The 17,979-nt window shown below is 43.9% G+C and overlaps 1 protein-coding gene across 1 annotated transcript in view; it reads right to left on the reverse strand.

Moving 5' to 3' along the window:
- Nucleotides 1–17,979, reverse strand: part of LOC120985751 (neuronal acetylcholine receptor subunit alpha-7) — a 414,569-nt gene that overhangs the window by 82,541 nt on the left and 314,049 nt on the right. The window contains exon 5 of the mRNA XM_040413865.1: nucleotides 8,935–9,014. Coding sequence (XP_040269799.1) covers nucleotides 8,935–9,014 — 80 coding nt within the window. The remainder of the gene's footprint in view (nucleotides 1–8,934; nucleotides 9,015–17,979) is intronic.

A 17,979-nucleotide genomic window follows, 5' to 3' on the forward strand; every position in this document is an offset into this window, starting at 1 on the left:
GAACAATGTACCTTGATTAAAAAGTTGATTGGAGAGAGGAAAACATATAAAGAAGTGCAGAAAATGATAGGCTGCTCAGCTAAAAGTATTACCATTACCATTCGAATGGATAGAAGAATAGCCAAAATGGCAAGGACTCAGCCAACAATCAGCTCCAGGAAGATCAGAGAAGGTCTAAAGTTACCTGTGAGTACTGTTACAATTAGAAGACGCCTATGTGAAGCCAAGCTATCTGCAAGAAGCCCCCGCGAATTCCCACTGTTGAAAAAAAGACACGTGCTGAAGAGGTTACAATTTGCCAAAGAGCACATTGACTGGTCTAAAGAGACATTTTGTGGACTGATCAAAGTAAGATTGTTCTTTTTGGGTCTAGTGGCTGGAGACAGTTTGTCAGATGACCCCCAAACACTGAATTCAAGCCACAGTACACTGTGAAGACAGTAAAACATGGATTCACAAGCATCATGATATGGGGATGTTTCTCATACTAAGGTGTTGGGCCTATTTATCGCATACCAGGGAGCATGGATCAGTTTGAATACATCAGAATTCTTGAAGAGGTCATGCTGCCTTATACTGAAGAGGAAATGCCCTTGAAATGGGTGTTCCAACAAGACAACGACCCCAAATACACCAGTAAACGTGCAACATCTTGGTTCCAGATTGACGTTATGGAGTGGCCAGCCCAATCCCCGGATCTTAATCCAATAGAAAACTTGTGGGGTGACATAACAAATGCAGTTTCTTAGGCAAAACCAAGAAAAAGAGAAGAACCTTGGAATGTAGTCCAATCATCCTAGGCTGGAATACCTGTTCACAGGTGCCAGAAGTTGGTTGACTCCATGCAACACAGATGTACAGCAGTTCTCAGAAACAGTGGTTATACAACTAAATATTAATACGTATTTCAGTTTATATAGTGAATGTTTGTGTTTGTAAAAAAGAATACAGTCTAATATTCACTTTTCTTATTTTTTTTTTAGAGGAAAACACAAATTTTATATATTTTTCTTCATGTTTTGATTTGGAATAGAATGTGTAGTGGTCCCAATGCATTTGTGTGTATGGAAATAAAATTACCACTGAGGAAGGGGTTGGACCCCGAAACGCGTCTGGTGCTACACCCCATCTTTGTACTGAAAAACCTACCTTACCATTAAATCGACCATAACCGAACAGAGAGCCGGCTTTAATCTCCTGATTGAATACTGCTACAAATATCTAAAGGCAGATCCTGGGAGTAAGTACACTTGAAGGCTCTTGTGATTATTTCGGACGAACACTTGGTCGATACAAAGGTAATGGACTTAATTCGCTTGCAAGCTTTTCAGCAGTGAGTTGCTGCCATTCACGTCGCTTTGGCGGGACGCCGCCGCGACTATTTGAATAACTGCAAAGCATATGACTGTTGTCTCAATATGAAAGTAAAAAACGAATAGACTTATTGCAAACAAGTCTTTGGATGTTCACAATCATTGGATCCAAGATTTACAATATTGGACTATTGAATATTTGCTGATTAATCGAATAATAGCCTTTGCTCTGTCGAATATTCATTATATTTATTTGTTAATAACCTATTTATTCTACTGCATTCTTGATTGTTTTATGCATCAAATATATTTATATTATCAATAAAGCTCATCTTTGCCTTAAATACACGGTCGCAGCTATCCTTGAGTGCCCTGTTCACCTATATACGTATATGCTTTTCTAGATTGAGTGAGTGGCCTCAATTTACAGGAGCACCTGGTGTCGTTTGAGTGTTCTTAGTGCGACATTTTATTAAATTTTACATGGAAATAAAAGCTATTAGAAGGATTTTGAGCTTTATTCACTTTTTTAAACACACTGCTATTATTTTGAACACAACTGTATATATACAGTTGTGAAAATAAGTATTTCATCCCTTTACAAATCATTACTTTTTAACTTTTTAAATCAGCCGGTTACATCATACATCTCTACTTTGCCATGAGTATATATACTGTATATATATATATATATATTTATACACACAGCGAGGTACAGCGAGGTCACTGTTTTTTACCAGGTTCAATTTCGTGGTTACCTTTCGCCCAGGGGTCAAGAACGTCAAGGCAGATGCCTTGTCTCGCAGCTTTCCTGGGGGAGGTGATTCAGAAGATCCGGCGCCGATTTTGGCGGATGGGGTGGTGGTCTCCGCTCTGTACCCTGAATTGGAGATGGAGGTGTTGGGAGCCCAGGAGGGGTTTGTCCCCCAGGGAGGTTGTTTGTTCCTGAGGGCCTACGAAACAAGGTGTTCAAGGAACATCACGATACTGTTCTCGCTGGACATCCTGGTGGTAAGTCCACCTGTGATCTAGTATCCCGGAGGTTCTGGTGGCCAGGGTTACGTAAGAGCATTGAGAATTACGTGACAGCTTGTGAAACCTGCGCTCAGTCAAAGGTTGCTCATACTCGACCGCCTGGTTCACTTCTTCCATTGTCTATTCCATCTTGTCCTTGGACGCATTTGTCTATGGACTTTATTACGGATCTGCCGAGTTCTTCCGGGAGAACAGTGATTTTGGTGGTAGTTGACCGTTTCAGTAAAATGGCTCACTTTATACCACTAACGAGTCTGCCTAATGCTAAGACTCTTGCGCAGATTTTTGTGGATAATTTTGTGAAATTGCATGGTATTCCTTCGGATGTGGTCTCTGATAGGGGAACGCAGTTTGTCTTCAGGTTTTGGAGGGCGTTCTGCTCTCGGCTTGGCATTCAACTTTCATTCTCTTCGGCTTTTCATCCGCAGTCGAATGGTCAGACGGAGCGTACTAATCAAAACCTGGAGACCTACTTGAGGTGCTTTGTGGCTGAGAATCAGGAGGACTGGTCCTCATTCTTGTCTTTAGCAGAATTTGCGTTGAATAACCGCAGGCAGGAGTCCACGGGTAAGTCGCCATTTTTTGGCGCATACGGTTTCCATCCTCAGTTTGGTACCTTTTCTGGGTCTGGTTCCTCTGGGATGCCAGAGGAGGAGAGATTCTCTTCTGCCTTATCCTCTATCTGGCGGAGGATTCAAGGGAATTTGGAGAGGATGGGTGAGAGGTATAAACGAATGGCTGACAAGAGACTTATGACTGGTCCGGACCTGTGTGTGGGTGATCTGGTGTGGTTGTCCACTAAGAATATCAAATTGAGAGTGCCATCTTGGAAACTGGGTCCAAGATTTATTGGTCCGTATAAAATTTCTGCGGTGATCAATCCTGTGGCGTTTCGGCTGGATCTTCCGCAGACTTGGAGGATCCATGATGTGTTCCACAGGTCTTTACTAAAAAAATCCGTGAGACCAGTGGAACCATCACCATTGCCTCCCCCTCCTGTTCTGGTCAAGGGAAACTTGGAGTTTGAGATCTCCAGGATTCTCGACTCGAGAGTTCTTCGGGTTTCCCTTCAGTACCTGGTGCACTGGAGGGGATACGGTCCTGAGGAGAGGATGTGGGTTCCGGCGGTGGATGTCAACGCCAGCCGACTGGTGAGGGCTTTTCATAGGTCCCATCCAGATAAGGTTGGTCCGGGGTGTCCGGAGGTCACCTGTAGAAGGGGGGTACTGTCATGCCCCACTCTGACGATGTGCGGAGGTCGGCCAGGATAGCAGCACGAGTTTAGTGGTTGTTTTGGAGCCGTGCTGGATCCGCCTCTCATCAGGTGCACTGGGTGGGGTCATTAGTTTAAATAGCACACTAGCCCAGTGCCTTGAGCGGATTATACTAATCATTGTGGTCTTGGAAGCTAGGAAGGAAGGTTGGCTGTCTGCTCCAGCTCAGGAAGATAAGTGTTGTTTCAAGTTTGGTTGTTTTGTGTCATCTATCCCATCCAGGTTCTGTGCGAGCAGGCTGCTCCTATTTCCCTACTTCACCATCTCAGGGAATTCAGGGTTTTGTCAGCCCAGGCACGGGGACACCTCATACCTTCCTTAAAGGTCTGTAGGTGGGCTGAGCAGTGCAGGGAAAGAGGTCAGGGATTAGTTAGGAGGTGACCCTTCCCCTGTCTCTCGCCCAGAGCCTGGTTGGTGCGTTATCTGATAGACTGAGTGCACGCCCACCGTGACAGCTATATTTTAAATATTCTTGAATTCTCGAGGTGCCGTTCGAATATTCGCACTCAACACTATCCTCACCATCAGAGGCTCTAGCGAAGACCAGGTAGTTGCTTAGTCACGCCCCTCCAGGGAACAGCCAGTCAGTAGCACAGTGGGTTCACATACGCTGATCCATGACAGGCCTATTTCAGTAGAAAAAGAAAAATACATTCGCAGTTCACATCGGCGGTTATATGTGTTAAAAGCATTTAGTGGTCTATTATTACAAAAAGATAAATATATTCTCAGTTCACCTCGGCAGTTATATGTGTTGAAAAACATGGCTGGGAGTCAGCAGGGTGGCAGCAGTGGGAGGTCGGTAGCCAAACGTGCCCGGGAAGACCACCTGCTTCGCAGCAGCCTACCTGCCTGAGAAAAAGTGGTGCAGGGGTTCGCTGAAACAGCGGCAGTAGCAGTTAGTCAGTGCGGACTGTTAGGGCGAAAATCACCTACTCAGCGTTGTGGCAGTTTTTTGTTAAGCCGCCGGAGGAGGTTAATATGGCCATATTTAGAATATGTGGGCTGAAGGTGAAATGTGGCCAGGGTGCCAATGTTGGCCCCACAGCCCTGCGTCAACATATGCAGCGTCACCATATGTGGTATCCTGATGCTGCTGCTGCTACTGCCATCTCCACAGTATGTCACCTTGCCACTCTGTGGTATCCTCCTGATGCTACTGTGGCTGCTACTGCCATCTCCACACTATGTCACCTTCCCAATCTGTGGTATCCTGATGCTGCTGCTGCTACTGCCATCTCCACACTATGTCACCTTACGACTCTGTGGTATCCTCCTGATGCTGCTGATGCTGCTACTGCCATCTCCACACTATGTCACATTGGCACTCTGTGGTATCTTGATTCTGCTGCTGCTGCTACTGCCATCTCCACACTATGTCACCTTGCCACTCTGATATCCTGATGCTGCTGCTGCTACTGCCATCTCTACACTATGTCACCTTGCCACTCTGTGGTATCCTGATGCTGCTGCTACTGCCAACTCAACACTATGTCACCTTGCCACCCTGTGGTATCCTAATGCTGCTGATGCTGCTGCCACTGCCATCTCCACACTATGTCACCTTGCCACTCTGTGGTATCTTGATGCTGCTGCTGCTGCTGCTACTTCCATCTCCACACTTTGTCACCTTGCCACTCTGTGGTATCCTGATGCTGCTGTTGCTGCTACTGCTATCTCCACACTATGTCACCTTGCCACTCTGTTGTATCTTGATGCTGCTACTGCTATCTCCACACTATGTCACCTTGCCACTGTAACGGATGTAGTAGGGGAGAACACCAAAAGACAACAAGAAGGAAGGGAAAAGACACTAGGCCTCACCGCTAGAGAAGGAAAAGGGTCACCACCTATAAAACCCTGCTCCTGTCCCTAACTCCTATCCGTATGGGCAGCACCTCGGATGCCCTAATGGTAATGACGGGGCAGAGACAACCCGTTCCTTCCCTGGTGAAGAAACCGGCGTCTTTCTGAGGCCTAGTAAACAACAAAGGTGGGGGAGAATACAAAATACAACAAGCGGAACACTTAATTTCTGAGGCTGATGGATGATGGATGAACAGGACTTCAACTAGAACCACACTCCAGCTCTTCCAAAAACCAAATGAAGCAATCCAGAGCAAGGAGTGATGGGTAAAGTCAGACTAAATAGGGGAGGTAAAGGTCACATGATCCACACCTGAACAGGAGGTGTGGACATACAAGCAACACACAAAGTGAAACCAAAACCAAAAGAGGCTGTCAGATCACTAATGTGCAGATAATTTTTAATACCTTCTAAAACCGGTCACCGGTGTGACAGCCACTTTGTGGTATCTTGATGCTGCTGCTGCTGCTACTGCCATCTCCACACTATGTCAGCTTGCCACGTTGTGGTCTCCAGATGCTGTTGCCATCTCCACACTATGTCACCTTGCCACTCTGTGGTATCCTCCTGATTCTGCTGCTGCTACTGACATCTCCACACTTTGTCACCTTGCCACTCTGTGGTATCTTTATACTGCTACTGCCATCTCCACACTTGGTCACCTTGCCATTCTGTTGTATCCTGATGCTGCAGCTACTTCCATCTCCACACTTGGTCACCTTGCCACTCTGTGTTATCCTGATGATGCTGCTGCTGCTACTGCCATCTCCACACTATGTCACCTTGCCACTCTGTGGTATCCCCCTGATGCTACTGATGCTGCTACTGCCATCTCCACACTATATCACCTTGCCACTCTGTTGTATCTTGATACTGCTGCTACTGCCATCTCCACACTTGGTCACCTTGTCTCTCTGTGGTATTCTCCTGATGCTGATGCTGCTACTGCCATCTCCACACTTGGTCACCTTGCCACCCTGTGGTATCCTCCTTTTTCTGCTGCTGCTGCTGCTACTGCCATCTCCACACTTGGTCACCTTGCCACTCTGTGGTATCTACCTGATGCTGCTGCTGCTGCTAGCTCCACACTATGTCACCTTGCCACTCTGTGGTATCTTGATGCTGCTGCTACTGCCATCTCCACACTATGTCACCTTGCCACTCTCTGGTATCTTGATGCTGCTGCTGCTACTGCCATCTCCACACTATGTCACCTTGCCACTCTGTGGTATCCTGATGCTGCTGCTGCCATCACCACACTATATCACCTTGCCACTCTGTGGTATCCTCCTGATGCTGCTGCTGCTGCTACTTCCATCTCCACACTATGTCACCTTGCCACTCTGTGGTATCTTGATGCTGCTGCTGCTGCTACTGCCATCTCCACACTATGTCACCTTGCCACTCTGGGGTATCCTTTTGATGCTGCTACTGCCGTCTCCACACTATGTCACCTTGCCACTCTGTGGTATCTTGATGCTGCTGCTGTCGCCACCTCCTGACTCGGTCATTGTGCCACTCTGTGACCTTCTCCTGATGCTGCTGCTGCCGCCACCTTCCACTCTGTCATTGGGCCTCTCTATGGTCTCTTCATGCTTCTGCCAACTCCAGACTCGGTCATTGTGCCACTCAGTGGCCTCCTCATACTGCTGCCAAATCCAGACTCTGTCAGTGTGCCACTCGGTGACCTCCACATGCTTCTGCCACCTTCACAATCTCTCGTCGTCATGCTACTCTGTCCTCCTCATGCTGCTGACACCTCCACACTTTGTCTTCATGCTACTCTGTGGCCTCCTGATGCTGCCGCCACCTCCAGACTCGGTGGCCTCCTTTATACTGCTGCTACCTCCAGACTCTGTCATTGTGCCACTCGGTGGCCTCCTCCTGATGCTGCTGCTGCTGCCACCACCTCCAAACTCTGTCATTGGGCCTCTCTGTGGTCTCCGCATGCTGTTTCCAACTCCAGACTCTGTCATTGTGCCACTCGGTTACCTCCTCATACTGCTGCCAACTCCAGACTTGGTGATTATACCACTTAGTGGCCTCCTCATACTGCTGCCAACTCCAGACTCTGTCAGTGTGCTACTTTATGACCTCCTGATGCTGCAGTCAGGATGAGTCTCTGTCATTGTGCCACTCTGTGGCCTCCTCATGCTGCTGCCACCTCCACAATCTCTCATCGTCGTGCTACTCTATGGTCTCCTCATGCTGCTTACACCTCACTACTATTTCATAGGTCCATGCTGTTCCCACCCTCCCCACTTCATGATTGGGCCACTATTTTGCCTTTTGGCCTGTCTGATATCATGATTTATTTGACCTTTCTTCTTATCTGTCAGAAGGAAGGAAAAATGAGACGCACAACGGATCCTGTCTGTGTGTCAGCTGTAAGACCTGTATGGTCCCTTCAGAATTGGCTTATGATTTGGTAGCCAAAAGCAGGAGTGAGTACAAAACACAGAAGACATGCAAATATTCCATTCATGTGTTATCTCTGTTTTATATCCACTCCTGTTTGCTTTGGCACTAGCAATACTGATGGATTATTGAGCAAATGCTGACCGAGTGAAGGCGTATGATCCACAGACAGGATCCGTTTTTTGGGGGTTATTGTTCTGACGCATCAGAGGAAGGGCAAAATAATCAATAACGTCGACACAAACTTACTGCTGACACCCTCTCCACTCTGTCCGGGGGCTCTACTTGTATACGCATTTAATAGAACAGGTTCTGTAGACATCTATGTGGAATCAGCTGGCGATGGTGTAAAAGGACTGCGCTTCTTCTTGGAACTAACATCGACCTGTAAGGCTGAGTTCATACTTGAGTTATTTGGTCAGTTTTGGCCCCATGACTGCCCTAATAAGTAAAGTGTGCAGTGTTTCTAAGAGCGACACCTGTCATCTGCATGTCATACGGACTCACAGTATTATTTCACAACCAAAACAGACTTCCTATGTGTGTTACTACAAGGCACAGTGTTCTACACCACTTTAAAGGCTCTCAGCAGTCAATAGCCTTTTTTTACGTAATTCGCCGCAAATATATTTGGATCAAACCAACTTTTTCCCGAAAAATTAGGCGAACCGACGAATCGAATTTTGGAAAAATTCTCTCAACTCTAGTCATCAGTATTGAAATCTCGGAAAACCCCTTTAAGGGGTTTAAGACCAGCCGACAAAATACCGGTATATTACATGGTAATGATTATATTCTAATCATATTGAGTAAAGGTTATTCCAACCATCTGTAATGCATCTATGATGAAAGGCATAAAGAGAACAAGAGACCCAGATTAAACTTTACAATTGCAGCTAAAGGCAAGAAATGTTCACTACTGTCACATTTTGCTAAAATACAATCATACAATATAAACGGGTAACATGCAGAAGAAAAGGACACAACATGGAATAATCAAGGCAAAAAATATAAAATGTCCTCTTACCTGGTGGTAAATACTGGCAATATCCAGATGAGTTCACTAGTACATTAGTATGAAATGTAGCATCAAATCTTTCATCTGCGCTACAAAATATAACATAAAAAGAGTGAGCAAGTGCCAACCAGTGATTATAAATCAATATATTACAAGCTGGAGCTGTCTCTTCACATCCAAGACTTGTTAAACGTGTGACTAAATAGCTTCATTCTTTACCTATAATCATTTGTCATTTACCATGTATTACCTACTGATTTCCTGTCTCTGTTGTCATTTTCAATGATGGGTGTTGTTGAGAAATGCAATTTAGTTGGATTAAGGTATTTTTCATGTACAGTGGCACAAAGTCTTTAGACACAGAAAGTAATTGATCTGTTTCTCATACCTGACCTTATGGACTAAAAGTTACGGTTATAATAGAATAAACTATATCAAATAAAAATGTTTGCCCTACAACTCGGACAATATCGGCATCAATACTTCAAACATCCGCAAATATCTGCAGACAAACTCAGGTAACAATATAAGACAATGTCAAGACAATACCTGCATGGATTTTAAATGGCTTCTGTCACCCCACTAAACTCATATTTTTTTTTTGTGTACTTATAATCCCTATCCTGCCATATTGCCATACATTATGTTATTAATAATTTTCGTTCAGTAGATTTAGCAAAAAACATACTTTTATGATATGCTAATTACCTTTCTACCAGCAAGTAGGGCGTCTACTTGCTGGTAGCAGCCGCAGAAAACCGCCCCCTCCTTCTGTTGATTGACAGGGCCAGCCGCGATCTCCGCCTCCGGCCAGCCCTGTCACCATTTCAAAAATCGCGCGCCTGTGTTCATTCGGCGCAGGCGCTCTGAGATAAGGAGGCTCGCCTCCTCAGCACTCCCTCAGTGCGCCTGCGCCGATGGCGTCACCGAAAGAGAAGACGTCATCGGCGCACTGAGGGAGTGCTGAGGAGGCGAGCCTCCTTACCTCAGAGCGCCTGCGCCGAATCAACACAGGCGCGCGATTTTTGAAATGCTGACAGGGCTGGCCGGAGGAGGAGATCACGGCTGGCCCTGTCAATTAACAGAAGGAGGGGGCGGTTTTCTGCGGCTGCTACCAGCAAGTAGACGCCCTACTTGCTGGTAGAAAGGTAATTAGCATATAATAAAAGTACGTTTTTTGCTAAATCTACTGAACGAAAATGATTAATAACATAATGTATGGCAATATGGCAGGATAGGGATTATAAGTACACAAAAAAAAAATATGCGTTTAGTGGGGTGACAGAAGCGCTTTAAAGAAGTATTTGAAAATCAGATATGAATGGACTCTCCTGAGGACAGGCCATCAATATTAATATTCTGGCATATCCCTTTAAGCCTCATCTATAAAGTAGAGCCATGAGCACACTGCTTGTTCAACAGCACTTTTGAAACTGTAGGTACTACTCACTGCTTCAAGGGAAGAATATCTCCCTAATACGACATCCAACAGAGGATGGCACAATGCAGTATGTGCCTGTTGGATTCATACAGAATCACACGAAAAAAAAAAAAAAAGATATCTAAGGCAGATGGAGGAGTAGTAGGACCCCATACACTTCTAAGGATGTCATGTAGAACTTGAAAGTTGTACCAACTGGTAATATGGTTCAGTGGATCAATCAAGTGGACGTATAGATGCACATTACATTAATACATTAGATTGTAAGCTTTTTGTGGACAGGTATAAGGGGGGGTGCAACCCGCTGGAATGTTACAGCCATTTCTTGCTCAACAAATTACTTTATTACTTTTCTCATGCAGAGGTGCATCATCATTACAATACGCTAAATCAGGCATGCTCAACCTGTGGCCCTCCAGCTGTTGTAAAACTATAACTCCCACAATGCCCTGCTGTAGGCTGATAGCTATAGGCTGTTCGGGCATGCTGGGAGTTGTAGTTTTGCAACAGCTGGAGAGCTGCAAGTTGAGCATGCCTGCGCTAAATGATACAATATGATACAATAATTTAAATGATAAAATATGTTTGGTGGCTCATGCTTAGCGGGTAAACACGTTTGAATAGCTTTGTAACACCAACTGTCTGTATATAGTAGTCTCCTACCAGGGCCCAGACCAGTAGTCCCCTAGAGGGTTAGGTTGTGCCAAAGATGGCTGTTGGCTCTTGGATGTACCATCTGTGAATGGCTGTAACCCTACTCTCTGCCACACCTTACCTTGCCTAGGCCTTTTTTACAGGGTTGGATCAGCAAAATTAACCTTTGACCGTCAGGGGTGAATTGGCAATGTAACCTCCGGAGAAGATTCCCGAGGGACCAATAGTCACTACTATGCAGTGGGCCTTTGGCACCCGGCCTCAGGGTCACTGCAATGCACATTATTCATTATAAATTCAGCACAGCAGGGCTGCCTGCAGCCTGCGCTGTGTATGTGAAGAGGCCAACAGCCCTGCTGCAGAACCACATGGCGTGTTGTAGTCGCAACGTGACCACACTGAGGTTGAGTATCGCGTGGCCGTACAGTATAATTAAACTAATGAAGACCCACATTGTTTAATTAATCTGCATAGGTGACAACTGCACAGTATTGAAAGTGCCATGTGGCTATTAACAGTGTAGACCGACTAAAGAGTGCGGTATTCATTAGTTAACTAGAGCCCAGCATGGCCACACGGTACTTGACCACAGCATGGCCCCTTCGCAACTTCAACGCTACTGCACCCTATGGTCGCACCACAAAGTGCCCTGTTGTTGGCTGCCGCTAAGTGTGCAGCGTCCCACATATGTGTGTAAATGGGACACTTCAAACATCTTAATATATATATACACATGTGTTTATTTGCATTTTATGGTATTCTCTATTATCTGGCTGGCAATTTCATTTACATCCATTCGCCCCTAGGTGGTGCTGGCACCACATAATATATATAGGGATGTGTCTAGCTAAGAGTGAAATGTAGAGAGAGAGAGATGAGTTAGTTGGAGTTGAAGTTGGAGTGTGAAAGGAGAGAAGCAAGTTTATGGAGGAGAGAGACAGGTTAAAGTCATCATGTAGCTGTGTTCCTTTCCTCTGGGCCCTGATCAAGCCTGGAGAAGATAACTACAGAAACAAAGCACCAGACAGTAAGTCTATACACCAAGATGCAGAGAGAATAGTGAGGGTAAAAGATAACTATAGCTTATGGACCTCATCAGCACAAGTGACCAGGAGTAGCTTTCCGAGTACCTGGACACAAATGGATAATTGATGCGCAGAATTGTCTTTATCACTAACTAAACCTTTCTAGTAGTGAAAACCAAAAACCTTTCTAGAAGAGTTTCCTGCCAAAGAATGAAGCAGATGTGTTTGCCTGCCTTGAGGGGAACGCCCTTAAAGGATAACTCCTAAATAAATAGTTAATAGCATCTTTAGTGCCAGAGTGCTGTAAAGAGTAAACTTAGGATTACCACCAGGATCCTTGCCTGTAAAGTTTCAGCATTAGAAGAATCTCTCCATTGATAACTGCCACTACCTGATAATAGGAATACAAGTGAACTTATTATTACTTATTGAATGTAGAATAATGTGATTGGCCCTCGTTCCAAATGTCCATACTCTGCAGCTGGGGAGCTGATCTCTAAATGGGTGGTCAAAAATATATTGTAGAAAGAGGAAGGAATAGAGGCTCACCCAACTGGAGGTATGGATAGGTGCTCTAGTCACGTGTTGACCCACGCGGTCAAGAGAAGAAACAAAAATTTTATGTCAAATAATGTGCCAGTCACATTATTCTACATTCAATTTTTGTTTCTTCTCTTGACCGGGTGGGTCAACACATGACTAGAGCACCTATCCATACCTCCAGTTGGGTGAGCCTCTATTCCTTATTATTATTACTTATGCTATACAAAAAGCTTTCCATTGAAGAACTGTATCAACTGTCCAGAGACTATTGATGTTCAGTAAATGTTCAAGTGGTTTACAACAACCGACTCCTCATTCTTACTTTCTACTGCACTCAACATTTGCACCTAGCGGTGCTGGCATCACGAACCAGGGGCCGAGCCGCAAAAGCACCTAACACCAATTATCATCAAGGACATGTCAACTTCCATCTGGCTGCTGTTCCCTGCAACCGAGAGTGCCCCGGAGGATTTCGTGCTGTCTTCCCATCCACTGTATGCCAGCCCAGGGAGGCATCTGCTAACCATGAGTACATTAACTACTGCACCCATAGGCCCACGTGTTTTCCCCTGTGGTTTGGAATGCTACAAGTGGATTAATTAAGCACGTGCAATGGCTGGTCCTTTGACACCGTTAGACTAAATACAGTATAGACTTGATTACAAGTCCACCCTGGTACCAAAGGAGCTAAAGCTCCTCCTGTAAACATCCAGGAGTTACAAAAAGTGAAGCTTATTCTGCTCCGCTGCTTGCATAGCTGCTATTCACTACATTAGGATTTACAGAAATAGCAGAGAGCCAGACCGCTCAGCTTTTTCATGAGTCCAGCCACCTGGGGCCACCTCTTAGTTTCATCTCACCATGGAAACCCCTTAGATGCTACTGTCAATAGCAACCACATCTAAGTGATTGCAGAGGAAGAGGACGCTCTTTGTGAGCTATTGTCACCACTGCAAATGTATTCGCGAAATGCCAATGTCTTAACATGGTAGCAAGGGGCCAAATGAAGGCCCCCAGGTCTGTCCTTAGTGTATGCGTTTTAGACCATGCCAGAGATGCAGCCTAATACACTGTCAGTTTACTACTGACAGTATAGTTGCACTGTACTACATAAGTAGTACAGTGTATTATATGAGCAATCAAAAGATCACATGTCAGTGTCCCCTTGTGGGACTAATAAGTTGTGAAAGTAAGAATTAAAGTATTGTAAAAAAAAATCTCCAAGTAAAAAACAAATACCATCAAAAAAAATTTTTTTACAAAAAGAACTGAAAAAAAAAAAATATCCAAATATTTGGTATCATCGCAGCAGTAACCACCCTAACAATACAATTATTGTCTAATTTATTTCACACAGTGAACGACGTAAAAAAAACAGTGCCAGATTTGCGGCTTTTTTTCTTATTTGCCACCAAACAAATGGAATTAAAAGTGATGAAAAATGCTTAGGTTCCAATGAAAACTACATGTCATCCCTCAAAAATCAAGTCCTCACACAGCTCGGTAGAAAGAACAATAAAAAAGCTATGTATGTATGTACGTATGGATTCAACGATGCAAAAGCATATTTTGTAAAAAGGGTTTTTAATGTGCATAAGTAGTAAGATGTAAAAAAAATTATATATATATATATATATAGTTCAGAAAATGAACAGCACTCCAGTAGATTAAGAATAAATGACTCCTTTAATCACTCGTTCGGCTCTGTACTAGAGCCTTTTTCAAGCCGAGAACTCATACAAATGGTGATATACAGTACAGACCAAAAGTTTGGACACACCTTCTCATTCAAAGAGTTTTTTTTATTTTCATGACTATGAAAATTGTAGATTCACACTGAAGGCATCAAAACTATGAATTAACACATGTGGATTTATATACATAACAAACAAGTGTGAAACAACTGAAAATATGTCATATTCTAGGTTCTTCAAAGTAGCCACCTTTTGCTTTGATTACTGCTTTGCACACTCTTGGCATTCTCTTGATGAGCTTCAAGAGGTAGACCCCTGAAATGGTTTTCACTTCACAGGTGTGCCCTGTCAGGTTTAATAAGTGGGATTTCTTGCCTTATAAATGGGGTTGGGACCATCAGTTGCGTTGAGGAGAAGTCTGGTGGATACACAGCTGATAGTCCTACTGAATAGACTGTTAGAATTTGTATTATGGCAAGAAAAAAACAGCTAAGTAAAGAAAAACGAGTGGCCATCATTACTTTAAAAAATGAAGGTCAGTCAGCCGAAAAATTGGGAAAACTTTGAAAGTAAGGGCTATTTGACCATGAAGGAGAGTAATGGGGTGCTGCGCCAGATGACCTAGCCTCCACAGTCACCGGACCTGAACCCAATCGAGATAGTTTGGGGTGAGCTGGACCGCAGAGTGAAGGCAAAAGGGCCAACAAGTGCTAAGCATCTCTGGGAACTCCTTCAAGACTGTTGGAAGACCATTTCAGGGGACTACCTCTTGAAGCTAATCAAGAGAATGCCAAGAGTGTGCAAAGCAGTAATCAAAGCAAAAGGTGGCTACTTTGAAGAACCTAGAATATGACATATATTCAGTTGTTTCACACTTGTTTGTTATGTATATAATTCCACATGTGTTAATTCATAGTTTTGATGCCTTAAGTGTGAATCTACAATTTTCATAGTCATGAAAATAAAGAAAACTCTTTGAATGAGAAGGTGTGTCCAAACTTTTGGTCTGTACTGTATATATAGGTGAAACAATCAGTATACAAATCATGTGACCACAATCCATCTGGTGGGTGTGTTACAAAATGATAATATGAAAAAAAATAATACAATGAAAAAAATACAATATAAAGTAAGGACATGGTCATACATATCGATCATGATACATACTGTACTAATCTTGTGACAAAAACATATTATTCATATACAAAAACTGACCATGTCATGTGATAAGTGACGATCTAAAATACAGGGGAAGGAGCAAAAGAAAAGATAGCGCAGACATACCAATCGGGTGAGGCGCACAATCCATGTGGCATCACGGCGTTGTTTATATCACACTGCGCCTGCTCAGAGTAGCGCCAATAGGGAAGCTCATGCAGCCGCGGACGTCATGCGTCATAGGCACTTGCCGACTCATGCAGGTTCCCCAGCTACCGCACCACTAAGCAGCCTAAGGCTGGGGAACGTGCATGCGTCGGCAAGTGCCTATGACGCATGACGTCCGCGGCTGCATGAGCTTCCCTATTGGCGCTACTCTGAACAGGCGCAGTGTGATATACACAACGCTGTGATGCCGCATGGATTGTGCGCCTCACCCGATTGGTATGTCTGCGTTATCTTTTCTTTTCTTAATCTGCCGTTCATTTTCTGGACTATATATATATATATACAGGGAGTGCAGAATTATTAGGCAAATGAGTATTTTGACCACATCATCCTCTTTATGCATGTTGTCTTACTCCAAGCTGTATAGGCTCGAAAGCCTACTACCAATTAAGCATATTAGGTGATGTGCATCTCTGTAATGAGAAGGGGTGTGGTCTAATGACATCAACACCCTATATCAGGTGTGCATAATTATTAGGCAACTTCCTTTCCTTTGGCAAAAAGGGTCAAAAGAAGGACTTGACAGGCTCAGAAAAGTCAAAAATAGTGAGATATCTTGCAGAGGGATGCAGCACTCTTAAAATTGCAAAGCTTCTGAAGCGTGATCATCGAACAATCAAGCGTTTCATTCAAAATAGTCAACAGGGTCGCAAGAAGCGTGTGGAAAAACCAAGGCGCAAAATAACTGCCCATGAACTGAGAAAAGTCAAGCGTGCAGCTGCCAAGATGCCACTTGCCACCAGTTTGGCCATATTTCAGAGCTGCAACATCACTGGAGTGCCCAAAAGCACAAGGTGTGCAATACTCAGAGACATGGCCAAGGTAAGAAAGGCTGAAAGACGACCACCGCTGAACAAGACACACAAGCTGAAACGTCAAGACTGGGCCAAGAAATATCTCAAGACTGATTTTTCTAAGGTTTTATGGACTGATGAAATGAGAGTGAGTCTTGATGGGCCAGATGGATGGGCCCGTGGCTGGATTGGTAAAGGGCAGAGAGCTCCAGTCCGACTCAGACGCCAGCAAGGTGGAGGTGGAGTACTGGTTTGGGCTGGTATCATCAAAGATGAGCTTGTGGGGCCTTTTCGGGTTGAGGATGGAGTCAAGCTCAACTCCCAGTCCTACTGCCAGTTTCTGGAAGACACCTTCTTCAAGCAGTGGTACAGGAAGAAGTCTGCATCCTTCAAGAAAAACATGATTTTCATGCAGGACAATGCTCCATCACACGCGTCCAAGTATTCCACAGCGTGGCTGGCAAGAAAGGGTATAAAAGAAGAAAATCTAATGACATGGCCTCCTTGTTCACCTGATCTGAACCCCATTGAGAACCTGTGGTCCATCATCAAATGTGAGATTTACAAGGAGGGAAAACAGTACACCTCTCTGAACAGTGTCTGGGAGGCTGTGGTTGCTGCTGCACGCAATGTTGATGGTGAACAGATCAAAACACTGACAGAATCCATGGATGGCAGGCTTTTGAGTGTCCTTGCAAAGAAAGGTGGCTATATTGGTCACTGATTTGTTTTTGTTTTGTTTTTGAATGTCAGAAATGGATATTTGTGAATGTTGAGATGTTATATTGGTTTCACTGGTAAAAATAAATAATTGAAATGGGTATATATTTGTTTTTTGTTAAGTTGCCTAATAATTATGCACAGTAATAGTCACCTGCACACACAGATATCCCCCTAAAATAGCTAAAACTAAAAACAAACTAAAAACTACTTCCAAAAATATTCAGCTTTGATATTAATGAGTTTTTTGGGTTCATTGAGAACATGGTTGTTGTTCAATAATAAAATTAATCCTCAAAAATACAACTTGCCTAATAATTCTGCACTCCCTGTATATATATATATATATATGCAAAAAATGAGGATGCAGCACTCTGTCAATAGCGGGTGCAAAATCAGGCCAATGTGAATCAGCACCGGGATCCAATGTAGTATACAGACGAAAAGAAGGCCAGCAGCACACCAAGGTTTTCAGCAAAAATGTGAAGTTTATTCCTCCAGAGTCAGCAGCGACGTTTCAACAGCTTGTTGCTGTCTTTCTCAAGCTATATATATATATATAATTTTATATGCTTTTGCATCGCTGAATCCATACGTACGTACGTACATACATACATAGCTTTTTTATTTTTATTTCTACCGAGCTGTGTGAGGGCTTGATTTTTGAGGGATGACATGTAGTTTTCATTGGTTCATAAGCATTTTTCATCACTTTTAATTCCATTTGTTTGGTGGCAAATAAGAAAAAAAGCCGCAAATCTGGCACTGTTTTTTTTACGTCGTTCACTGTGTGAAAT

The sequence above is a fragment of the Bufo bufo genome, chromosome 1, assembly GCF_905171765.1.
Source record: "Bufo bufo chromosome 1, aBufBuf1.1, whole genome shotgun sequence".
In the NCBI taxonomy this organism is placed as follows: Eukaryota; Metazoa; Chordata; class Amphibia; order Anura; family Bufonidae; genus Bufo; species Bufo bufo.